Source organism: Eschrichtius robustus, chromosome 1 (genome assembly GCF_028021215.1).
Source record: "Eschrichtius robustus isolate mEscRob2 chromosome 1, mEscRob2.pri, whole genome shotgun sequence".
NCBI lineage: Eukaryota > Metazoa > Chordata > Mammalia > Artiodactyla > Eschrichtiidae > Eschrichtius > Eschrichtius robustus.
The window spans coordinates 42,846,865-42,872,760 of NC_090824.1; the positions used below are offsets into that span (position 1 = coordinate 42,846,865).

Sequence of the window (25,896 nt, forward strand, 5' to 3'; positions counted from 1 at the left end):
CAGTATCGAGGTTTACAGTAATAAGGTATTAAGTCTTTGCTGAAAATAAATTTGTAATCTTGTCAAAGTAAAATGTGCCAGCCATTTTTTTCCCCCAGAGGCTAATCATGCCTCAGTGGTGCAGTTACAAAAGTGCCCCTACAGTTGAACCCAGATTATTTATTAATTCTTTGTATAGTATGTATGAAAATCAATTGCTTTTCTTTCATAATAGCTGAAAAGCTTAGTTTTAGATTTATCTGATATATGTTTTTGAGGTGGCTTAGCTGCTCAGATTTAAGTTTGTTTAGAACCATTGTCTGTTCTTTTAAAGAGGATTATTAGCTATTCCAATGTGAATTTAAGAACAGATGTACTCACAGTACAATGAAAACAGAAGCTTCATGTGCCATTCATACTTGGGAAGTTGGAAAAGTATAGAATGGTCAGACTGGCTTAGGGATACTCAGCTTATTATCCATCCAGCTTAAGTTGTTTAGGTGTCTGCCCAAGGCCACTGGTGTCTGAGTTAAATATATGAGTTGTAAGATGTAGCAGGTAATTTTACATAAAAGCAGCCATGGTAATGAGATACTGGTTTTGAGTTGTTTGTATAGTAGTTAAGTATTCTGGTATAATGATTTGCTGTTTAAACTATAATGATTTGCTGTTTAAACTATACAGATGCTCAAAGTCCGGCAACACCCTGCTGCTAAACTCAGTGACCTCAGGAAAGCATGACAGTTGAATGGAGTGATACTGGCATGAGGCCAATAAAGGGTGTGTGTATACCTGGCATGCTTGGCCTGAGTTCAGACTGTTTCTTCCAATACTCATTCTTCCACTCAGTATCAGTTCTGTTTCCACATGTATTCTAATTTATGTTTAAGCATAAAATGCGGGTATTTTTATTTCAACTTTACAGATCAAGAAATTCTTTAAGTGACAGGACAGGGACTTTGTGAATCCTTAAATCCACTCCTCAAAGTAAAAAACAAAATTCTAAAGGTTAACAGTGGCTGATGATCAACAGTCATCTCACTAAATACAAAACTGGGCAGTGGCATCAATCGCCTACGAAGTTGGTAGGTACTTTTTACACAACAGCCCAGCAGGATATGATCTTTAGGTTATAGATGAGTGAAGAAATGGAGTTTTGAATTTATCTGATTCCAAAGCATCTGTCTGCAGTATTTTAATAAGGAATTTTACAACAGGCATAAAGCAACATCCTAATGCTGAATAAATATGTGCTCAGCTACCCCCACCAATTTTGTCAAGCAGATATTAACCAAACTTCAGTCGTTACAAGACAAAGATTTAATGAAAGTTGGTCAGTGGGTATGTATTAATCCGAAGGGCTAAATAGTTAAATAGAAGTAAATGAAGTAAATGTTACATGTTATCATCATCTGATTCGTCTTCTTCCTTCAAAGATTCCTGTTAAAGAGAAAAGTGTTTAAAATCAATTTTTAGCATTGCTGTAACAGCCTGAATCTAATTAAGCACCTGTCATTAAAATTCTTTGTAAGTGAAAATGAACACTGGTTTAGAATAAGACATTCAAGTAAAGAAAAGGGTAACTAAGTACATCTTGCTGTAACAATCAATGTCTATATTCTTGATAGGATACACACAATATGAAAGCATTAAATGTCCTGAAAAAACTTTGCCATTTTCACATGCACAAAAAAAATTTTTTTGGAACCAGGGCAACTTTATCCCCATTGAGGATAACCTAGAAAGTTTTCATCCTTTAGTTCAGCTCAATGCTTAAGGGTTATTTAATAGAATTCAACGTATCTCCATATCTTCAGCTAGAATCGTTTTCATGCTGTGGCTTACCTTGGCATATTTCTCTGCCTCTTCCCTTATATCTTTTGGAACAATTTCATGTCTTCCGTTAGTTACTGTAAATTAAGCCATATATTTAAATGAATTAAAAACGAGGACTGTAATTGTGATTTGCAACTACCATATAATCTAGCCAATCTACAAGTGTAATACCAGATTCTTTGAACTCATCTTTGTGTGTTTTCCCTACATAAGATATTAAATCTGCCCAAATTTAGCTCTTATAAAGAACACATTATGCTAAGATTTATCCTGATGCTGTAAGTCCTGAGCATTCACTCACAGCATGGTTAGATTTTAAAACCTGTCCCTGAAGCCCTACAGTTGCCATGCTAGAAAGAAAAAAGGTGATTTCCCAGTAATTCTTTTTTAAAATATGCAATGGATGTTTCAAAAAAAGTAAACAAACTACTCACAACTTTAGTCAATTATTAAGCAGAGCTTTTCCTTCAAAAAGAGAGTACCTCCTAAATTTGTTCTGCCTCTGTTTGTATCAGAAGGGCACCCAGTGATCAGAACACACTGTGGCCAATATTGCAGTTGAATGTGTGCATATTTCATGACCCAGCAATTCCACTCTTAACATATATTTCTAAAATGCTACTACATATGTGTACCACAATAGATGTACACGATGTCCACAGCTGCACTGTTCATTTTACAGTAAACAAACACTGGAAAGTGCCTAACGAACGGTGTAACAATAGAAGAGGAGATGAATAAAGTGTTATTTTCAGACAACAGAACACTGTACAGCAAGTCAAATGAACAAAAATACTACTGTATGTAACAACACAACTGATTTACACAAATATAATTTTGTGAAAAGAAATGAACAAAAGAATCCATAATGTCTAATTCCATTTATATAAAATTCAACAACAGGCCAAGAACTATGGTGTTTTCAGGATAGTGGTTACCTCTGGGGAGAAGCCTAAGGGGTGATCTGGGGGGCTGGTCTACTTGTTGACCAAAGCAGTATTTACAAGAATGTATCCATGTTGTGACAGTTATCAATTCATTTGTTATTTGTGTACTCTTATATGTGTATACACCATTACTAATTTTTTTTTTTTTTTAAGAAAAAATAAGGCACCCAGTAGTAAATTAGGTTTGGTACAGATGACTCTGAGAGCAAATAAATGTAGAAAAATAACTTACTTTCACCAACCCAGCTGAGCTCTAGTTCAAAAGCTTTATCCTTAACTTCATCATGTACTATGTAAATTCTAGAACAGAAAGAGGACATTAACATTCATTTGGTCTACACACACAGTTCATGCACCCAGCTCAGCAAATTAGAACAGCCATCCCTAATGTAAGTATCTATAAAATTATACACACATTATATAGTCTATATTATGAAAATTACACTAGGACTGATAAAAAAATTAAACACTCACTACAAAGGATTCAATATACCTTACACCTGTACAACCCAAGTTGTTTATTTTGATACATTCTTTTAGAGACATACCTGAAAAAGATACCTCCTAAGGAACGTATATTCAAATGGGAAAAGGCCATCATTCCCTGTGCGCCTTTTCAGTATATTTTTTTCCATTCATTAACTTGATTTTTTTAAAAAACAAACTAATCCATTAGTTTACAATTAGTGGTCTCTTCGTTCTGCACCTTCTTGGCAGGAATATTGTTAAACCCCTTAAGGTATGTCCCTTAACCTGGCCTTCAAACAGTACATGACAAATTGCCGCCAACAAGGAGGCACTGTCACACAACATATTAAAGCAGAAGTAAAAACTAAGTATCAGAGCAAAGCTTTCTCATTTTATACTTTCCACCATCTTACACAACAAAGTAACAAAAGTAATTTGGAGAGTATTCCTAAAGCCTTGCTTTGAGAAAGCACCTTAAAATTGCTCGAACTAAGTAAAAGAAGCATAGTGCTCCGTTTTATTAAATGATAAAGGGATGGCTTTCCTACACGGAACAAATTAGTGTTACATCTAAACATAAAAGGTGCGGGAAGAACTGATTTCCAGAAGACTTCTCAGCGGAGGACATTGAGTTATCGTGTTAAACTGCTGTGCAATTCAATGAGGATTATTTACTTTTTAACTAGTTCTATTATATGTTAGTTGCCAGTGTCCCCTAGGTTGTTATTAACTGACAGTCATAGAATGGAATGGATTCTGCTTCTTCACAACTGGAATGGGGGGAAGCGTCTCATGGTAAAGGGGGGGTGGGGAGTGAGGGTAGCAGGAGTGGTGGACAGTTAGTACAAAATTATAAAACACTTGTGATTTTAATACTTTGCTACAACCATCAGTATAGAGATTAAGGGTACCATTCAAATAGTATATTTATTATTATATAATAGAGCCCTCCAAGACTTTTTTTTCCTCGCATGTGTTATTAGATGTAAAACCTGAGACACGTGCACAAAATGCTGACTAGACCATGTTCATGTAGTTCTAATGTGGAATAGTTAGAATTCTCTGTGAATTCTCTGGAATATTACATTTATTACTTTTAACTCTGAAAAGCTGGCTGCAACACCAGCATTTTATTAGATTTTTTGAAATACCAAATGCCTGCATTCTTTGATGTAAAAAAAATCATGGACTTTGAAGCACGGTCACTGAGCTTTACTGGCTTTGTTGTTGCTTACTGTTACTGTAATATGAACTACTTCAGGCTTTCTTCAGCTATTTCTAGATGTTTTGAAATACTGCTCTTCTCATCTTGTTACAACTTTAGCTGTAGACCTTAAAGTTGTAAGCTAAGGTTAATATTATTGGGACTTCTGAGACTTAAGAAGTCGGGAGCTATCAAATGAAGTCCCTAGAGGTTCACTATATCCTCCTATTCTGGAATTCTGCCACCTGAACAGGAGTATATTTGTCAAAAGCTATTTTTCCCCATCCTATTCACTGTCACCTGAAATATGGATATTCTCCTTAATGAGCCTTCTGAGAATGTTGGATTCACCTTCTAAAACTTACGCAACAAGTTATTTCCAAACAAAATGGCCTCTTAGGATTAATGTATAAGGTAAGGTCAAGTGAAATATTTTTGTCAATGCTAAGGAAAATTTCAACTTACATTTTTGCAACTTCTTTAACAACATCACGGCAGGTCATTTCTTTCATCTACAGAAAATAAAATATATATTCATTATGTTATGATTCAAAGAAGAACGCTTTCCACTTGTGTTAACTTTCCAGATTCTTTCTACAACTTTTATCAGTAACCCCATGCTCCTGAGATAGATTCTCAGATATAAAACCAAGGAAAATAACCTGAAATACAAAAAGACCAGAACCAAAGTTTTTTATTCACAGTGTAATGTTTTTTAATGATCATGCCAAAACATATTCTGGACAACCCTTGGGCACCACTAATTTTGTGAAAAATATTAAAGTTTATAAAAATCTAGATTCCTTTATGAATTTATTCACAGGCAGACCCTGACATTTAAAACATTAGCAAAGAAATGTTTTTTCTTTTCTTCTTTATAGCCAATTCAGGATAATAAAATGCAAACAAACCACGAATACCTTCTATATTCTAGAGGGGGGGTGAAGGAGTGAAATAAATTGTCCCTCATGAAACTGTTCAAGACAGAAATACAAAATGTCAGGGAAAGCTTTGAAGAACCAAGATCTGAGTGGAGTCTTAGAACACAGTTGGATTTGATTTGATTTTGAGGAAGATAAATGAACTGCACAAAGCAAAAGTGAACATTTTGGAAATCAGGGTAGAAAAACAGCCCTTAAATGCCCAGCAGAAAAGTCTGCTGTACTACAGGTACTGGAAGTAACCAATGCAAAATTTATTTTAGGTATATGTGTTTCTGAACACAATTGACAAAATCAAACAAAGAGCAAACTGGTGTTCGTATTCTGGATATGTGGAGGAGAATGGAAAATGGCAAAAAATAATGAATAGTCATACAGCAGTCCAGACTTCAGGTGATTCAATTACTGTGTATCTAGGCTTTATTTTTTTTTAGTATTTTTTTTATGTTTAGAAATCTTGATGCCCCAGCTCATACAAATAGGTAAAATATTAGAAAATAACAACTGTTCACTCAATCTAGATGGAGATATTTTGTTGTACTTTTGCCCTTACAAGTTAAGTTCTATATTTAGTATATTAATTGTAACATACAAAGACAAACTTAAACAAACTTGAAAAGATACATCTTAAATGTCAAAAATATTTTACATATGTTGGTAAAGTTTATTTCATAAAATTATATTCTTGGTAAACAGGACACAAGCAGAAAAGCAGACCAGAGTAATGCAGGGGTTGGCAAACTCTTTTTGTAAAGAGCCAAGTAGTAAATATTTTATTAGACTTATTGGGATATGGTCTTTGGTCCCCGTCACCAACTAAACTCCACTGTTGTACTAGGGCAAAAGCCAGAGACTGAATGTGGCTGGGTTTCAGTAAAACTTTAAAAAGCACTGCAACTAGAGATTATCAAAGTGAAGTGAAGTCAGAGAAAGACAAATAACCATATGACATCACTTATATGTGCAATCTAAAATATGACACAAATGAACTTATCTATGAAACAAAAACAGACTCAGACACAGAGAACAGAGTTGTGGCTGCCAAGGGGAAGGGGACTGGGGGAGGGATGGAGTGGGAGGCTGGGGTTGGCAGATGTAACTATTATATACAGAATGGATAAACAAGGTTCTGCTGTACAGCACAAGGAACTATATTCAATATCCTATGATAAACCATAATAGAAAAGAATATAAAAAAAGAATGTATGTATTTGTATACCTGAATCACTTTGCTGTACAGCAGAAATTAGCACAACATTGTAAATCAACTATACTTCACTTTAAAAAAAAAAAATGCAGGGAGTGGGCCAGTTTGCTAACCTCTGATTTAGAGCATATGTTTTCATCATTAAGTGTATATGTTCCTCAATAGAAGTAATCGTTCTCAATTCTTAGGTACGATTTGTTAGTATTCCCATTCCTTGCTAGGATTTAACCACAGACAAAAGGATAATTGTACTAAACACTCTATTTTCAAATTTCCACATAATACTAAGGAGAGATGAAAGCAAAAGAGAAGAGAGTAGAAGACAGGAACTTAGCACAAACCAGGGAGTATATGATGGAAAAGAACAATGGTCTAAGAGTTATTAGGTCTGTGAATTGTTCATAAGCAATATTCTATGACTCTAGCCAGTGTGTTTATTAACCCAGGGCTGGACTTGGGCTAAGTGATCTCAAGGTCCTTTTGTCAATTTTATCAATACTAAAATACCAAACATAAATTAGGCTTTTATAGGTCTAGAACTTGGCATTAAATTCCAAGCACTAAAAAAGTGTTTTCTAGGACCTAGCCTTAAATAAGCTGAATAAGTTAATTAGTTGAGCAAGGCTCCAGTACAGCATTAATATTTAAATGTATATAAAATTTTTTCTCACTGTGGTTTACCAAAATGCTGATGAATCATACGCCTGTCTTTTAGGGAAGTTTCTGATAAGCAGTGAAGAGTTGGTACTGTTTCAATATTAAGTTGATCAATTTATGGCTAAAAGGAAAGCCAGCAAATTTTTAAGAAACCTTTTTCACACTAGTAGATGATGGGTTCCCATGCCCTATTTAGCTAGGAACAAAAAGGAAAGAGAAGCAAAGGAGCACAGACTCTTAATGTGTAAGACTTCCATAGACAAAAGCTGTTTTCCAGATGGAAGAAATGATACAGTAAAAGAGCAGAGTTCTCAGCCTAAGGGTCACAGGGCTCCATGAATGGGCTTCAAGGATTTTGTGACATTACATGAAAATTTGTTAGCATTTTTTTTGGATTAAGCCAAAATCATAAAGGGATCCATGACCCAACTGTACAGGTAATATGCTAGCAGCTTTCCTACTCAGCCACCTAGCAGCTTCAGAAAGCTCTACTCAAAACGGCAAACCACACTTGGAGTAAAAGGTTTAGTTTGTGGCGATAAAACTTCACCACATGAGGATAATGCTGTAGCAAAATTTCAAGCAGTAAATATGTATGTATTACCTGAAGCTTTTCAATTTCTGTCTTTGCAGCTTGTCTGGCTTTGCCAATGGCACAGCCCCAATAACCCTATTTAAAAAGAACATACACCAGAAATACATAGGTAGTATTAAATTAATATACTATCATAAGTCATTAATGACTACTGTTTTTATTTAAAGGTTAATGAAATGAAAGGTTGTTAAATGACATTCAAAAGCACATCTGGAGAAATATAGTCAAAAGACATTTTAATGACCACCAAGGGACTCAAAAAAATTAAAATATCTAACTTAAATCTAGAATAATCTGTATTATTTTCAAGAAGTATATCCAAAGAGAAACAAATTATGTCATTATATATATACACTTCATGAACTAGAAGCATTTCTGAGGACAGGAATAGAAAAAATTTTAGCATTCTGACAATGGAAATGAAGTTATTTCTGAGAGAAAGAAATAATTCCTAAGAGTTAAATAAGCCTTTTTAAAATTGATATATACATATGAATTGTGTGTGTGTGTGTGTGTATATATATATATATATATATATACACACACACACACACACACACACTTTTTTTTTTGCCACACCAGCACGACTTGTGGGATTTTAGTTTCCCAATGAGGGACTGAACCTGGGGCCTCAGCAGTGAGAGCACGGAGTCCTTAACCATTGGACAGCCAGGGAATCCCCTAATTTATACTGTAAAGGTTTTTTTAACTTGTGTAATCTGTGTATAATGACAAAACATAAAGAGCCTTCATTTTTTTTAATGAGTATAATAAAAACCATAAAAATCTCAGAAGACACGTAAGAAAAGGTAATTAGAGAAAGGTCCAAGAAATCCCACTTGAAATCCTTTTTTAAAAGGGAATTGGGGAATTCCCTGGTGGCGCAGTGGTTAGGACATAGGCTTTCACTGCCATGGACCTGGGTTAGACCCCTGGGTGGGAAACTTGAGATCCCACAAGCCACGTGGCACAGCCAAAAAAAACCAACAAAAACAAAACTTTAAAAAGGGACGGCATTACATTCACTTCTACATTCATTTTTAAGATACTGCTAATATTTGTAATAAAGGAAATGGCACATATTCAAAATTTTATGTTCACTATGCAGTTTCTATAATAGCGTATTAAAAGCCACAAATCTGGGACTTCCCTGATGGTCCAGTGGTTAAGACTCCACACTCCCAATGCAGGGGGCAATCCCTGCTGGGTGAACTAAGATCCTGCATGTGGCATGGCTCGGCCAGAAAACAAACAAAAAAGCCACAGATCTTTCCTCTGCCTCATATCCATAGGTTATTGTCATTAATGTTAAAACAAGAAAAATTGTTACCTTCCTTGAATGAATATTAAAGAAACCTCATATAAGCCAAATATATGATTTAAGTGCTAATGAGAGACCATTAAACTAGAAATAGAATTTCAGATGATTCAAAACTACTCACATATGAAACACCCGATGGGTCAATCATGTAGAGTTGTGCACCATCATTCACACTGTAAGACCCTAACATGAAACTACATAAAAGTAAATTAGTAATTTTAAACCATGGTTCTTAATACCAGAAAAGTATTAAAAAGTACAGTGATAAGGCTTCTCTGGTGGCACAGTGGTTAAGAATCTGCCTGCCAATGCAGGGGACCCGGGTTCGAGCCCTGGTCCGGGAAGATCCCACATGCCACGGAGCAACTAAGCAACTAAGCCCATGCGCCACAACTACTGAGCCTGCGCTCTAGAGCCCGCAAGCCACAAAACTACTTAAGCCCACGCGCCTAGAGCCCGTGCTCTGCAGCAAGAGAAGCCACCACAGTAAGAAGCCCGCGCACTGCAACGCAGAGCAGCCCCCGCTCGCCGCAACTACAGAACGCCCGCGCGCAGCAACGAAGACCCAATGCAGCCAAAAATAAATAAATTTATTAAAAAATAAATAAAATTTAAAAAATAAAAAGTACTGTGATAAAAATGCAACTGTACTTTCTAAGACAAACATTTACTAATACCCATATAACTCATAGTAAGCACTTTGATAATGTAATTTGGATAAAAACTAGTATATACTTTAAAATGTTCAAAATTCATGTGCCTTTGCTTAGTATTAAACTTTCTGATGAAACTTTCCTGAGAGGATAGCAGTGGAGAGAAAGGAGTACTGATAGATGGACAAGTAATAAGGGGGCCCAAAAGCTAAAGGAATAAACATGAAAAAGCCGAGGGGACAAAATTCCTGATGTGAATACACTGAAACTACCTAAAACTCTTGTTCCACCCTTCATTCTTTTCTGGCTATTCCCTGGTACTCCTCCATTTATTTTCCTGCAATAAAAATTGCAGGAAAATTGGTTCAATGAATTTTTTTATGCTCAACAAATTAAAATTAGGGTATTAAAAAATCATATGAATTACTGATTTTTTGAAATTACAAGTAGAAAAGAAACCAGCCTTATCATTTCATGTGCAGAATACTGTAACAGCCACATCCCATTTAAGAACATCTGACCTATTGCTTGAAGTGTATTAGATGGAAACTAATGAGAAAACTGAAGTGTCAGTATAATTGGCTACTAAATAGTAACAACATGGAATATATTTAAAATCAGTTTGCCATTTCCTGAAAATGTTTGCGTTTAGTTCCAGAGAATTTTTTCCCCCAGTTTTATTGGGAAATAATTGACATACATCACTATATAAATGTAAGGTGCACAGCATGATGGTCTGACTTACATACACTGTGAAATGATTAGCACAATAGGTTTAGTTAACATGCATCATCTCATATAGATACAATTAAAAAGAACTCCCTCCTTTTGTTGAGAACTCTAAGGGATCTACTATATTAAAAATTTTCCTTTTTATCACACATCAGTGTTAACTATAGTCATCATGTTGTACATTACATCCCTAGTACTTACTTATCTTAAACTAAAAGTTTATATACCTTTTGGGACTTGCCTGGTGGGACAGTGGTTGGGAATCCGCCTGCCAATGCAGGGGACACGGGTTTGAGCGCTGGTCCTGGAAGATCCCACATGCCACGGAGCAGCAACTAAGCCCGTGCATCACAACTACTGAGCCTGCACTCTAGAGCCCGCGAGCCACAACTACTGAGCCCACGCGCCGCAACTACTGAAGCCCACGTGCCTAGAGCCCGTGCTCCACAACAAAGACAAGCCACCGCAATGAGAAGCCCATGCACTGCAATGAAGAGTAGCCCCCTCTCGCTGCATCTAGAGAAAGCCCGTGCACAGCAACGAAGACCCAACGCAGCCAAAAATAATTTTAAAAAAAGTTTATATACCTTTTGACCACCTTCCTCCAGAGAATTTATTATAATTAGATTAAAATATTACTATGAGTTCTGTGTTTTATCCTGTCCAAATCTGCATAGTCTTTCATTTTTCAAAGTTTTTATTTTTATGTACATCATTTTATTTAATCACTGCCCTAATACTTCTTGATGATACTTCATTTTTTAAGGGTATAAAAGGCTAATTTGATTCTGAGAAAACAAATACCTACAGTACAGATATCACTGAATATCTCAGTAAATTTCATACCTGCAGCCAAAAGGTCTAACAGCACTGTAGAGTGTATAGGCATGTACATACATGGCCACTCTGTCTGCAAGATGCTGTGGGGAAAACAGAAAAGCTTATTAATACTCTTCTCTTTCTGTTCCAAAGGCTCTTCAACATGTTATCAGCTTACTTTTAGTGGAATGTTATATCCAAAGTTAGATCTAAAGTTGGAAGCCTCTTCTCTCGCAATGTCTGCTAAAGAACGAGCATCTGCCAACAAACCTGCTACTGCCTGAAAAAAAAAAAAAAAGTACCAATTCAGTAGATAACGTTCCTATCACAAATCAAGGAAAGTATGTAATTATTACAGGCTTATTTGGTATTTTTAACAAGTATCACCATTAGAATAAATCTGTTTGGCTTAAAGGTCTTTCTTTACAAGGCATTCTGGCATTTTGATGCTTGAGTACGGGATTACAATTTGGAAATTTCCCAAGTGTGACTACATTGTTTTGTCCATTGATCACATTCAGAAAAACCTCCATGTCTCCCCATTCGCCACTTCATTATAAAGAACAAAACAACAACAAAAAAGAATAAAACCATTCATTTTGGTTAGAACTGATCCTTTATTTAAAGCCATTCTGTGTTCAAAAAGTTATTAAAAGTTTTCATCTAAAAGGCACAAGCTCAAATTCCTTTTTCAGCTTACTAATAAATTGTAATGCCAAACCAAAACATGACAAACCACAAATCTGGTGGCTTAGAACTGCCAATTACCAACCCACGTGCTGAGACATCCCAGGGCACTATAGTGAACTCAGAGTTGTGGGCATTTTAAGTTTGGGGGAAACATATGTTGAAGTAGTTAACGGTTTCAACATTAGATCATTCTACATTCCTTTTACTGCCATCCGCTCGTTGAAAAGCTGGGTTGCCGTGATATAAAATAAGTACTGTGCAAAAAACAATGCGGAACAGGAAATGGGGTGGAGGTGGGGGGCGGCATCTAATCCAATTCCGAAGTTTAAGAAGTTGTGCAGTACACATTAGTTAACTGTGATTGTTTAAAAATAAAAATATTTTTATTTTGCTGTATGTGGTGAGTTTGTTTTTGTTTTGTTTTTACAGCTACTAAGTTTTTAGGACATAACCACTTAGTTGTTAGACCTACATATATAATAAACAGAACCACTGGGTATTTCTTTTGGTCTAGGGAAGCCATGAAAACAGAAAAAACTGCTGAAACACTTATGGGTACTTGGAACCAGTGGCACAGAAGATTTGCAGAATTTAAAAATAAGTACTATCAAAATTTTTAATAGCCTTTTTTCTACTGCTACCTAGTAATAGTAATAATGATGAAAATCCTTAACATATTATTGATCATTCATTACATGCTAAGCATTTTACATAATTATACATGAAAGTAGGTACTATTACCACCATAGTTTTGCAGGTTAGAAAACTGTTGTTTAGAATAACTTCCACAAGGATACCCAGGTAGTAATTTTCACCATTTAAACAATCTTCCATTGCTTTGGATAAAACCCACTGTGAAGTCTAAAAATTTATCAAATCACGTGGAGACAGAGCATTAATCCTTCATTTTCTCCAGCCCTGTTCAATGTCTAATGTTTTGCCAATTTCCAGCTATAACGAATGCCATCAGTTTCCTGGCTTTAAATAACAAATGGGACAAATGTGAAAATTCTAGGATGATAAAATTCTTTCCATCACTAAAGTGCTTATAAGCATATATGATTTTTTTCCAAAATACACCTATCTAAAGTTTTTTTCAGTGAAAGAAAGCAGGATTCACTACCTCATACCAGCTAGGTTACAATCTGGCAAGTTTCAAGAAAACATACCAGTTTCACTGGCAATAATAAATTTGTTCAGGAGAGAAAACAAGTTCAGAAAAAAATATCTGAAGAAGCAAAAAAAAAAAAAAAAAAAAAAAAAAAAAAAAAAAAAAAATTTATCTGTAGCTTCATAGTTTACTGGCTATATTTTGCTAGTCCTTTTTGTGTTTGTAACACATCTCATTTAGAAATAACAAAGCTACTGGTATTTCAGCAGAATGAGTGGATCCTATAGGATCTCACCCTGCAGAATGGGCTCTAGAGTAACACATAGACCATGCAGACCCAAGTATGAATCCCAGCATATTTCTTTACCACCTGTGAGTCTTTTTCTCATCTGTAAAAATGGGATTAATATTACTTGCACTGGGTTGTCAGGATTAAATGAGATAATTTATGTAAAGAACTAGCATAGTACCTAGCACACAGGTGTTCTCTTTTCTTCCTTGACTTTTCAGTAAGCAAAGTTAAAAATCATTTCTTTTCTTTTTTTTGGATTGTTGTTCTTACTGAAGAAAGTCTGACATCTATACAGGATGACTTCAGTATATAGCAGTAATGTATCTGTCTTGGCCTGCAACTGTGCAAAGCAGTCACTCAAGATACCAGCTGCATGAAATAAATACAGTGATGCTTATGAAGCTACTAAAAAGCATGTGTTCACTTTTCCCTTCATCAGACATCCTTTCCTGATGCTCCACCTTACTATAAAGGTCTTCTCTTTCTGATAACATCTTCAGTGTAACAGTGATCCCCAGAAAGGATACAAAAAGCCAAAGATTGATTGCCTCTCAAGCATGTACCTTCATTGATCTATGCTGCCAAGATTTCTTTTTTACCCATACTTCTCACCCCATCCCCCCTCCCCTCCTTTTCTTAAGGCAACTTGGTTTTCATATCTATCTCCTATCAGGTTATACAATAAGAATGCTACCTTCCTTTTAGACAGTGAGCTGTTCACAAACCAGTAACTTTCTGATTACTTCTGTAGCTGCTCTCTGCTGTTTCTGCCTCAATGCTAAAGTATTAAATGGGTTCTTAACAATCACATTTTAATATATTCCAATTAGTTACTTCACAAGAAACTGGACAAGGCAAAAAGGAACATTTTTAAATGTAACCTTACCATTCCGACATGCCGATCAACATTAAAAAGTCGTTTGTTAGAACCTTCTTCATAAAGTTTAGAAAGGACTAATTTTTCTACCCCAAAGACAACGCCATCTTTACATCTGATTCCAATAGCTGTACTGAAACAAGCAGAAGAAAATCAATTTTTTTAACTGAAAATAAAAGAAACTTTGTAAACCCAAGTTTTAAAAAAAAACCCCACAAAAACAGGCAAATTTGTTTCTTAAAGCATATCAAGTCTTTAAAATAAATACATTTGAAAACTAGAAAGGGCAAACAGCCTAAAATGTGATGAATTAGATCCATATAAATAATCATGTGACCAAAAAAAATCTCATATCATGACATGGAAAGATATTAATACGTAAATGAAAAAAGATGTCAACAAAATATGTACCAAATGGCACAGTGTCTAGCATATATTAGCCATCTTATAACAAATGCCGACTAAAGTCATGTGCATTAAAAATGGTATGTAAGGGCTTCCCTGGTGGCGCAGTGGCTAAGAATCCTCCTGCCAATGCAGGGGACACGGGTTCGAGCCCTGGGCGGGGAAGATCCTGCATGCCGCGGAGCAACTAAGCCCATGTGCCACAACTACTGAGCCTGCGCTCTAGGGCTCGCAAGCCACAACTACTGAGCCCATGTGCCACAACTTGAAACCCATGTGCCTAGAGCCCGTGCTCCACAACAAAGAGAAGCCACGGCAATGAGAAGCCTGCGCACCGCAACAAAGAGTAGCCCCCGCTGACCACACTAGAGAAAGCCTGCATGCAGCAACGAAGACCCAACGCAGCCAAAAAAATAAATTTATTTAAAAAAAAAAAATGGTGCATAATATGCATACAAAAGACGGGCTACATACAAACTAAAAAGTTACCAGTGACTAATCTTGGTGGAAAGATTATAATTTTTCTTTCTTTTGCTTTTTCTGCAATAACCATGTGTTGCTTACAATAAGTTTAAAAGAATAAACGTTTTGTACAACTGTTTAAAACAAAGTAAATCAAAAAATAATCTGAAGTAAAATGTGGAGAAATTATACATTGCCATTTCAAGATGAAAATACATGAATTACTTTAATCTTCTAATTCTTTTAACAAAGAGAAACAACCAGAAAAATGAGCTGAGCCACAAGCACAAATATGTAAAGAATTTCAGAAACTCCTTCCCCCACACTTCAGGTATCTTTTCAAGTTTAAACTCCTTGGCCCAGCTTTCAGAACTCCCCAAGAATCTGCAAAGCCCATCTAGCGAATTCAGTTTCCTGTTATAGAGGTCTTGTGCTCTACCAAATTCAACCTCACTGTCACCCCTCAAACACCTTAATGTTCAAATTTGCTTTTCTGTCTTTATTGCGGTTATTCTGGGTACTAGAATACACTTCCTCCTCACCACTGCCCATTTAAATAAATTTCCAAAAACTTTTGCAAATTCACGTGAATAGCCTCAGGTAGCCGTTCCCAGTTATTCCAACTCATCATCTTCCTCACCTTTCAGAATCTAAAACATTTTTTCTAAACTAAAAGTTCTAAAAGTGTGGTTTGTGAGGTCAAAATTATTTTCATAAAAATACAAAGACGGGACCTTCCCGGCAGTCCAGTGGTTAAGATTCCACGCTTCCACTGCAGGGGGCACAGGTTCGATCCCTAGTCAGGGAAGTATAAGATCCCACATGCCACGGCCAAAAAATTTAAAAAATATATATATATATATAAAGACATCATTTGCCTTTTTCCACTGTGTGGATGTTTGCACCAATGGTACAGAAGCACTGGTGGGTAAAGCCGCTGGCACTTTAACACAAATAGGGCAGTAACAGCAAATGGCAGCAGTAAACTACTAATCATTGTATTCTTCATTGCTACGCTCTCACAGTTTAAAAAAAATCCATTTTTAGTTAAGAATGTCCTGATAAAGCAGTAATTAATTTTATTGGGTATCAATCCTTGAGTACCTGTCTTTTTATTATCCTAACGAAATGCAAGGTAGTCAAAGTACTTCTGCTGTACATCAAAATACAATGGTTGCCTAAAGGAAAAAGCACTGATAAAACTGTTTTGAGTTGTGAATTTTTTCATGGAACATCTGTTTTTATCATCAAAGAATAATAACTATGGTTATTTCCACTTAGGTGTGTGGCAGACTTTTTTTCTAAAATGAACAAAGTGAGCCTGTTGCTTCAAGGTAAACAAATGACAAAATTTTCTTGCCAGTGATAAAATTTGAGTTTTCAAGCATAAATTGGAATTTTAGAAAACATATTCACCACTGTGAGCTTGTCTGCTTCCCAAAACTTTAATAAACAGATTGGTGGTGATATTAACAATTGTGATGCTTCTGATAGTTTATAATGAAATATGTCTAATTTGGAAGCTCTGTTATAACTCAGTGAACCAATATTTTCCAAATGACCAACTCGCAATGCTGACGGGTAAAACATGCAAAGTGTAAGACAGCCCAACAGATTTTAATGTAAAAGTAGAAAAAGTTCATTGTTATGTTTTCAGACTCCACTCTGCAACTAATCTTTAAGAAACTAACATTTGTCCAGTTTTGGTATAGTATCAAAAAACAACATGCATAATGCTATTAAAATACTCCTCACTTTTCCAGCTACTATCCAAATGAAGCCTGTTTCACAAGCTCCAACAAAAGTAACAACATACTGAAGCAGAAGGAGATATGAGACTCTCTTTTATTAAGATTCAATTAATTATTGAGATTTACAAAAATGTAAAACAATGCCACTCTTCTCACTACATTTTTTTCTATGTTTTGGAAAAGTAATTTGCATTAAAAATGTTATTAATGTTACTCAAATATTTTAATAAATGTTAATTTAAATTATTTGTTAACATGCAACTGTGTTTATTACTGTTACTTAAATGAATTTAAGTGTTTTTAATTTTTCAGTTTTAATTTCTAATATGGTAAATATTGATGAACCTGCATAAATAAATGCTCTTCAGGGTGATGTTAAATATTGATAGAACCTACAGCCTACATAATTAAATGTTCTTCAAGGTCCTCAGTGATTTTTTTCCCCAAGTATAAAGGGGTCCTAAGGCCAAAATTTTGTGTACATTTTTGTTCCAAACAATCTAGGCTTTCAATTATGTTGCACAATCTTCCTTTCATATATTGTCTCCTCAATGAGGCTAAAGGGAAATATTATAATTTTACCCCTTTTTTTCCTTTTGCATATTACCTTCTAGGAGCGTACTTTTATAAAATAGTTTTGATCATGATATATATATTTTTTTTTAATAAAATGTTTTTAAGTATTCACTTATATGTCAATTATTTGTTTTGGTAGTTCCTATGCTTAACGTAACAGGTACTCAAAAGTATTTGCCTTCTAAATTCCCGAGATTGAATTTCTACCTCCAGGACTTCCCTGGCAGTCCAGTGGTTAAGACTCCACGCTTCCATTGTAGGGGGCACGGGTTTGATCCCTGGTTGGAGAACTAAGATCTGACATGCTGTACAGGCATGGCCAAAAAATAATAATAATAAAATAAATAAATAAATTTTTTTAAAGAATTTATCTCTTTTTAATGCAGGAATATAATCATATCAAATTATTTGGTTAAATGTTTTCTAACCATCAGTTTATATGCCAGACTCGTAAGAAAATTCATATGTAATTTTTCTATTTTCTACTTTCTGTGCCCACAAAACAAACATTTTCAAATTTCATTCTTATAGTAAGGTATGTGAAGTAGTTAGGTTAGATGTCCACATCCCAATTTTACAGACAGAAAAGTAACATTCAGAGGACTGAATAGTGGAAACCTATATAATATTACCATTAGGCAGCAGCTAGGAGAAAAATTCACATCTTCTGATCCTCATCCAGTATTCCATCATACCAAGTTACACAGATCCCTTTAAAAGAGGAACTTTCCTAGTAATTTTTCTTTATGCAGAAAAAAATACATTCATTTTTAATGTTTCCATTTTTTAAAATTATATTTCTTCATGTTTGCTTAAATGTAACTGTTTTAAACCATATTTAGAAATACTTTATAGAAAACAAATTGCTAAGATACACAGATCCTCACAGCCTAGTCTCAATTTTCTGGGTTACAGATGACTCCAAAATGTATCTCCAGTTTTTCTCTTAGTCAAGACATCTCCCACCAGTTTTTTACACCAATGAAAATGCAAGAATGCAAAGGAGGAAGAGAAAAACAATGACTTCCTCAAGTCTTTCTCCAGCTCCTTGGCCTATGAGCCTGTCTTCTTTTACCAACAGGAAAAAAAATGTGTCAACTTATTTTTTTCTTTTTTTTTCTTTTAGGTCTTTAATCCATTTTGAGTTTACTTTTGTGTCTGGTGTGAAAAAATGTTTTAATTTCACTCTCTTACATGTAGCTGTCCAGTTTTCCCAGCACACTTATTTGCTTTCATTTTTTTTTTAATTTTTTAATTTTTTTATTGTCAACTTTTTTCTTGAATTTGACTCTCTTCTGAACTCTTTCAGGCCTTGTACACAACGACAAATACAGTGCAGCCTAAAATTCTTAACAGCCTTACTTCTATTATATTATCAGATACTGACAGTTTGTAAGTAACAATATCTATAATAATACATTTAAACACAGAATCTACTAGCTTCATTAACAAATCCTGTAAGAAGACTTAAAATGTATTTTTGCTCAAAAACTTTAAAATACTATTTCATAAACCATTAGAAATCCACATACCTTCTTTCTACCACCCAGAAAATGGAACAAAAAATGAACATTTATTTATTCAGTAACTACTGAGGGCTACGTGCTAGCACATGCAAAGCCCAGTTACAGTCTCTACCCTCATGAAACTTCCATAATCAAATATCGAAGATACTAGTAGAAAGTGAAAAAACTACATCTACACGTGGACTTTTCTAAAATTCTGGAAACATTTCCCTACTACACAGGTTTTCATTATAATGAAAACACCGAGCCCAAACACCAACACCATTTGTTTAGTAGGCCTAAAAAAAATTTTTTGAGAGATCTGAATGAGATGTCATGAACAAAACTTTTTAAGTCCTTTATTTCATCCCAAAGCTGCTTTAGAATCAAAAATACAATGATTATTTATATATATATATAACTGAATCACTGAGCTGTACACTTGAAACTAACACAACATTGTAAATTAACTATACCTCAATAAAAAAAAATTAAAGGGGCTTCCCTGATGGCTCAGTGGTTAAGAATCTGCCTGCCAATGCAGGGGACACGGGTTCGAGCCCTGGCGCGGGAAGATCCCACATGCCACAGAGCAACTAAGCAACTCAGCCCATGCACCACAACTACTGAGCCTGTGCTCTAGAGCCCATGAGCAACAGCTACTGAAGCCCCCATGCCACAACTACTGAAGCCTGCACGCCTAGAGCCTGTGCTCCACAACAAGAGAAGCCACCGCAACAAGAAGCCCAGGCACCGCAATGAAGAGTTGCTCCCGCTCGCCACAACTAGAGAAAGCCTGTGCGCAGCAACGAAGACCCAATGCAGCCATAAATAAATAAATAAACAAACCAACCCTATTAAAAAAAATTAAAAATGAAACCAGTTTGTGCAGACTATGTTCAATTAGAAATGATTTTTTTTTAAATGATCATATATGAGAAACAGATGTAGAGAACAAACGTATGGACACCAAGGGAGGAAAGCGGCGGAGGGTGGGCGTGGTGGTGTGATGGATTGGGAGATTGGGATTGACATGTATACACTGATGTGTATAAAATGGATGACTAGTAAGAACCTGCTGTATAAAAAAATTAAAAAATTTTTTAAAAAATGATCATATAACTGATTGCAAATATTCTTCAATATAAGACTCAGAGAATTTGTCAATAAGCCAGTAATTCAACTAAGATGTTATAGTGGTGGCAAGGGATCATTTTAGTGAATTACTCTAAACAAAAAAAGACAGAGTGAAGGAAGTAAGTCCAACAGGAAAATATCTTAGTGATCCTACACCTTTTGGAGTATGGCAGCAGAAGAGAAAAATAAAAAACATCCCTGCTGAGATGATCATGTGACCACCTGCACAGGACATTTAAAACACAAGGAAATAAAAGATCAGACAGTAAAGTCACAATCCTAATGGCCAAGGAAAACAATGATATATATCAGGAATTTGAAAAAGGAAAAAAGGGCTAGCAAAGATGATGAATTTGGTTTTATGCACTTCATTTGAGACTTGGCAGAATGTCTAAGTGGATAATTCTGGAGTCAACTGGAAATATAGGCACATGGAAAGATCTGACCTAAAGAGAGATCTGGAAATGACTAATAAATGGAGATTATTTTAGGGCATATATTAATTCTGTGCCAAAGTAACATAACAAACCCTAATTACCAAAAATACAGAAAAGAAGACATTTAATACTTGGTTAAAACATGCTAATTTCAAGTAAAACAATGTTTCTTACCTACTATTTTCCACAGCCTTCATAGCATACTCAACTTGAAAAACTCTTCCATCAGGAGAGAATGTAGAGGCTGACAGGTCATACTAGGAGGAAAAGGCAATAATAAGCTTATAATGATGTATCTTTGACAGTAATAACCTTACACTTTTTTTCCTAAATGGCTTACACATCAGAAATGTGTGTTAAATCTCAACAAAGATTTTGCTTTAAAGAGAAAGGGGAAGCATGTCAGAGCAGCAACAGAAGCTAAGACAAAGTTATACACTTTAGATTTCTGCTAGAAAAGCAATGGATACAAGTCCTGCATCAACTCAGAACTTTTCCCACACAGAACATGGCTCATTTCTGAAAAAACTGCTATGGTAGAAACAGCATTGGAGCATTTTAATTCATAGCTGTGGCACTAAGAAACTGAGGGACCTTGGACACATCATCTAGCATTCAGACATTTAATAAGCATCTATTATATGTTAGTCACTATAAGGAAATACAAAGACTACTCATTCTAGAAGTCCTTCATCTTCAAAAATCAGACCACGAACAAATCTAGGAGCTGAAGGCACAGCAGTAAATCAGAAAAGGTACTATGATGAAAATAAGACAGGGTGAAGTGATAGTCTCAGGGACTACCACAGACTACCTGATCAAGTAAGGCATTGCGGGGGCAATTATATTAAGTTATTTAGGCTAAGCTAGAATTAATAACAAGTAATTAGTCATTTAGGATATGGAGGAGGAGCGTCCTGGTATTTGGCATAAAAGATCTTAGGGTACCTAAGTGTCCATCATCGGATGAATGGATAAAGAAGATGTGGCACACATATACAATGGAATAAAAAGAAACGAAATTGAGTTATTTGTAGTGAGGTGGATGGAGTTAGAGTCTGTCATACAGAGTGAAGTAAGTCAGAAAGAGAAAAAAAAATACAGTCTGCTAACACATATATATGGAATCTAAGGGGAAAAAAAAAAAGTCAGGAAGAACCTAGTGGTAAGACGGGAATAAAGACACAGACCCACTAGAGAATGGACTTGAGGATATGGGGAGGGGGAAGGGTAAGCTGTGACAAAGTGAGAGAGTGGCATGGACATATATACACTACCAAACGTAAAATAGCTAGTGGGAAGCAGCCGCATAGCACAGGGAGATCAGCTCAGTGCTTTGTGACCACCTAGAGGGGTGGGATAGGGAGGGTGGGAGGGAGGGAGATGCAAGAGGGAAGAGATATGGGAACATATGTACAACTGATTCACTTCGTTATAAAGCAGAAACTAACACAACATTGTAAAGCAATTATACTCCAATAAAGATGTTTAAAAAAAAAAAAAAAGACCTTAGGGTAGAAATAAGCTGAGCACAATAAGAAAAAGAAATAAGGCCACTGTATATTGAGCACCATAAGTGGTAAACAGAAGAGTAAACTATATCAGAGGCATATAAGGGCCAAGCTATGTTAAGTCTTTTAGGCTGGAGTAGGAAGTTTACATTTCTATTCTAAATCCAACAGAAAGTCATTGGCGTTTGGGGGGAAGGGGGGAGAGGTTATGTCTAATTTTTTTAAAACGTTGTTCATCTGGAAAATTAATTATAGAAGGAACAAGAGTGGAAGCAGAGATTAAGTATTCCAAAGGTAGTGTCTTAGACTAGAGAAAAAGAGGTGGAAGATGTTCTCGTTGGAGGGTACAATCAAAAAAACCTTGCTAATGGATTGGCTCTAGGAGTAGAGTAAAAAAGAAATTAAAAGTGCATCATATATTTTTTTTCATTTGCTCAACTAGAACTGGCCCATTCACCGAAATGAAAATTGTAGGAGATGCAAAATGGCAAGGGAAAAAGAAAACCCAGAGATCTACTTTGGACATGTCATTTGAAATGGCTATTAATCAAGTGGAGAGAAATGTCAAGAAGACAGGTCTTCATATCCGGAGTTCTTGGGACAAGTAAAGACAGGAGGTAAGTCTTCAACAGTGGTGCTTCCTGGTCTCAGTTTGTTATTTGTTAAATGAAGATCCTTAACTCTACCACTGTAATACCGAAATATCTCACCTGGTTATATTATCAAATATTTTTAAAGGGTTTGTAGAACCCTTTAGAACACTATTAATCTAAGATAATATTAATGTAGTTGCAAAGTCAATTTGCTACAACAGGCATTACTGAGCATCAACTAATCCAAAAACGGTATGACAATCTTAGCATCTCATAACCGAATGGATTAAACCATTCCAAGTATAAGTTGCGTATTATCAAACTCGGAAAACCAGTATTTGGGCCTAATGGTGAGTATAAAAGTCTTGTGCACAGTAGGAGTATAAAATGAACTGAGAAACCCATTATTCAATGCCTCTAGTGGAAACCACCAATAAATATTTCTAAACAAAAACTGTATTTTCTACATGGAGAAATACATAAAAGGAGTAAGCAGAAGATTGCATATATGCAGTACGTTTGACAAAGGAAAGTAGTAGGCCGAAAAAGTTAACAAATCCAACTCCAAAATCCTGAACTGTCTGTCCCTTCAAAGTCAGAAGCGGTTAAGCCTGTAGCTAACCATTTAAAGGCTTAACGGTATTGACAACTCATAGTGCTGTTAAGTAATTTGTACAGGAAAAGCTGAGACAAAGGAAAAATGGAAAGGATTCTTCCGATTCCGCTTTTTAGACTGTTTTTCTTATCAGTTCTGAGAAGGCTCCAGGGACTCATACAGAGCGGTCCATCACCACACTCGAAGGAAAGACAGAGAATCCCCGTGAGGCAGCAGCACCCCAGGAACTGCAAAGGGGTTCCTTGGAAAGCGGCGTCTCAGATCCTGGACTCTCAAGCCGCCTTGCCTCAGTGGTTCTCAAGAGGCTGTCGCCCAAACCCTTCACTCACACAATTTCAGGCCCCACGAGTTTCCACTTTCGGTTTCCCTAAGCGACTAAAGAAAGTGACTCAGCAACCCAAAGCGGCTCCAAATCTAACTGCTGCGCGGCAAGCCCGCCACACCTGAGCTGAGAAGCTTCAAGCCACGGTCACTGCAGACGCGGGCCTAGCAATCAGCGTCGGAAAGACCGCCGGTCCACCGCGCAACTGGAAGCGGCCCACCTGCCTCCAGGAAGTACCAGCGCACCCCGAGTCGGCGCACCCCTCGCGGTCCATCCGCGTTCCCTTCCCACGCTAATCCTTATGCTAGACTATCACGCCGAGAGACAACGAACTCACCCCGGTGCCGATTGAGCTCATCGTGCTTAAAACCACTGGGACGCCTAGGTCTTCAGGGTCTAAAGCGATCCCCCTACACCGCAGCACGCAGACTAGTAACAGGCTCTCTCATTGGCTGTTCTTTCCACCAATAGCCTTCTCTGTGGCTCGTTCCTGTGGCCTCAGCCCAGGAACAGAGGATTGTGGGAAAAGGAAGGGGATGCGAGTGGGGGGGCAACGCGCATGTGCAGAAGCATTAGAAGTGGGGTTAGGTAGGATACTGCTTCTTACTTCTTCTGACAGTCAGGTTTCGATCCTGAGTGTCGTTGAGAAACTAAGTTTTCGGGTGGCTTGAGGAGCGGCGCCATTCCTTTTCCTAGGAATTATTATTTATCTTTTATCCCTCTCTTTCGCTGCCTAATTTTTTCTTAGAGCAAAGCAGAGAGATGTTCTTATACTCTTACAAAGACCAGAGAAAACGGTAGGGGAGAGGGTTTCCCTCCACCCTTGGCGGCCTGGTTCTAAACCAGTATATTGATGGCATCCCCTTCATCCACCTATTCTAACAAAAAAGAAGGAACTTGCGCTCTAAGGGTTTCACCTTTAAGCTCAGGTCGGAATTTTACAGAAGCATTAGTACTCTTTTTGAGTGTGACTCTATTTAGTGGAATTAAGGATAAGACTGATTAACTATTATTTGTTGAGCTCTATATGTCCCAAGTACTCAGTTAAATACTGCTGGCTGATAAAACGGTGAAGGAGACATTTACATTCAGTGGGAAGAAATAGACAACAAAGAGTAAATAGGCAAATAGTTGCATCTTGTGGTAAAAAAGAAGAGACAATGGAAGTTTGAACTTTAGACCTATTATTGATACTTGAGGAATGACTTTCTGAATGGGTGATATTTAAACTGAAACTTGGGATTGTTATCGGAATATAAACTTGGCTTGTTATAGGAACTGTCAGATCAGTGTGGCCTGTCATAGAGATTAAGTGGGGGAGAGTGACAGGAAGTGAAATCAGAGAGGTGGACGTGGGATCAGAACTTGTAGTGGTTTGGATTTTAATCTGATTTTAAATGGAAAGCCATCAGCGTTTTGTTTTTTTTTAACTGCTAAATACTTCAGTGTGTATTTCCCCAAAATCAAGAACATCATTTTACATATCCACAGTAAAACTATGAAAATCAGAAAATTAACAATACTTTTTTCTGATCTGCAGACTTCATTTAGATTTTGGCAAATCTCTCAGTAATACCCTTCATAGCAAAAGAAAATCCAAGATCACACATTGCATTCAGTTGTCATGTCTCTAGTCTCCTTTAATCTGGAAAATTGTTTCTTAATATTTCTTCAGGTTTCATGGCATTAACACTTTTGAAGAATACAAAACATTTACTTTGTAGAATATTCTGCAGTTTAGGTTTGTGTGACTTTTTTCATGATTAGATTCGGGTGATGAATTTTTTGCCAGGAATGCCACAAAAGTTATCTTGTATTCATATTAGAATCTTATATTAGGAGGCACATGATGTCAGTTTGTTCCACTACAGATGATGTTAACTTTGATCACTTACTTAAGATTTCTCCACTATAGTTTCAATTTTGCCCTTTGTAATTAATAAATATCTTGTGAAGAAACACCTTGAAACTATGTAAATATCCTGCAACTCCTTCACCTTTCACCCACTAATTATAGTATCCCATGATTCATATTTGAATCAATTATTATGATAATGGTTGCCAAATGGTGATTTTCTAATTCCGTCATTCCTTCCACAGTTAATGATTGGCTTTCTACCATGAGGTCATCAGCAGTTTTTTAAGCAGAATGATATGATCTAATTTATTAAATGATCTCTCTTGCTTCTGTGTGAAGAATGATAAATACAGGGAAGAACAGAAGCACAGAGACTAGTTGGAAAGCTATTGCA

General features: G+C 36.2%; 1 protein-coding gene across 1 annotated transcript; it reads right to left on the bottom strand.

Moving 5' to 3' along the window:
* Window positions 1-1,280: 1,280 nt before the first annotated feature.
* Window positions 1,281-24,114, bottom strand: PSMA3 (proteasome 20S subunit alpha 3). The gene is made up of 11 exons (XM_068544833.1): window positions 23,982-24,114; window positions 20,777-20,859; window positions 14,339-14,462; window positions 11,538-11,639; window positions 11,387-11,460; window positions 9,277-9,349; window positions 7,844-7,909; window positions 4,900-4,946; window positions 2,995-3,062; window positions 1,825-1,889; window positions 1,281-1,419 (listed from the first exon to the last, which is right to left on the bottom strand). The coding sequence occupies exons 1-11, from the start codon at window positions 24,000-24,002 to the stop codon at window positions 1,375-1,377; spliced, it is 768 nt and encodes a 255-aa protein (XP_068400934.1). The 5' UTR covers window positions 24,003-24,114; the 3' UTR covers window positions 1,281-1,374.
* Window positions 24,115-25,896: the final 1,782 nt, after the last annotated feature.

Excerpts from the sequence above, each read along its gene's own strand:
- PSMA3 (XM_068544833.1), bottom strand. The coding sequence starts at position 24,002 with ATGAGCTCAATCGGCACCGGG. Across the intron at positions 3,063-4,899 it reads GTTAAAGAAGTTGCAAAAAT|AATTTACATAGTACATGATG; the intron begins GTAAGTTGAAAT and ends TTTCTGTTCTAG. Across the intron at positions 1,890-2,994 it reads GCTCAGCTGGGTTGGTGAAA|TAACTAACGGAAGACATGAA; the intron begins GTAAGTTATTTT and ends CTTAATTTACAG.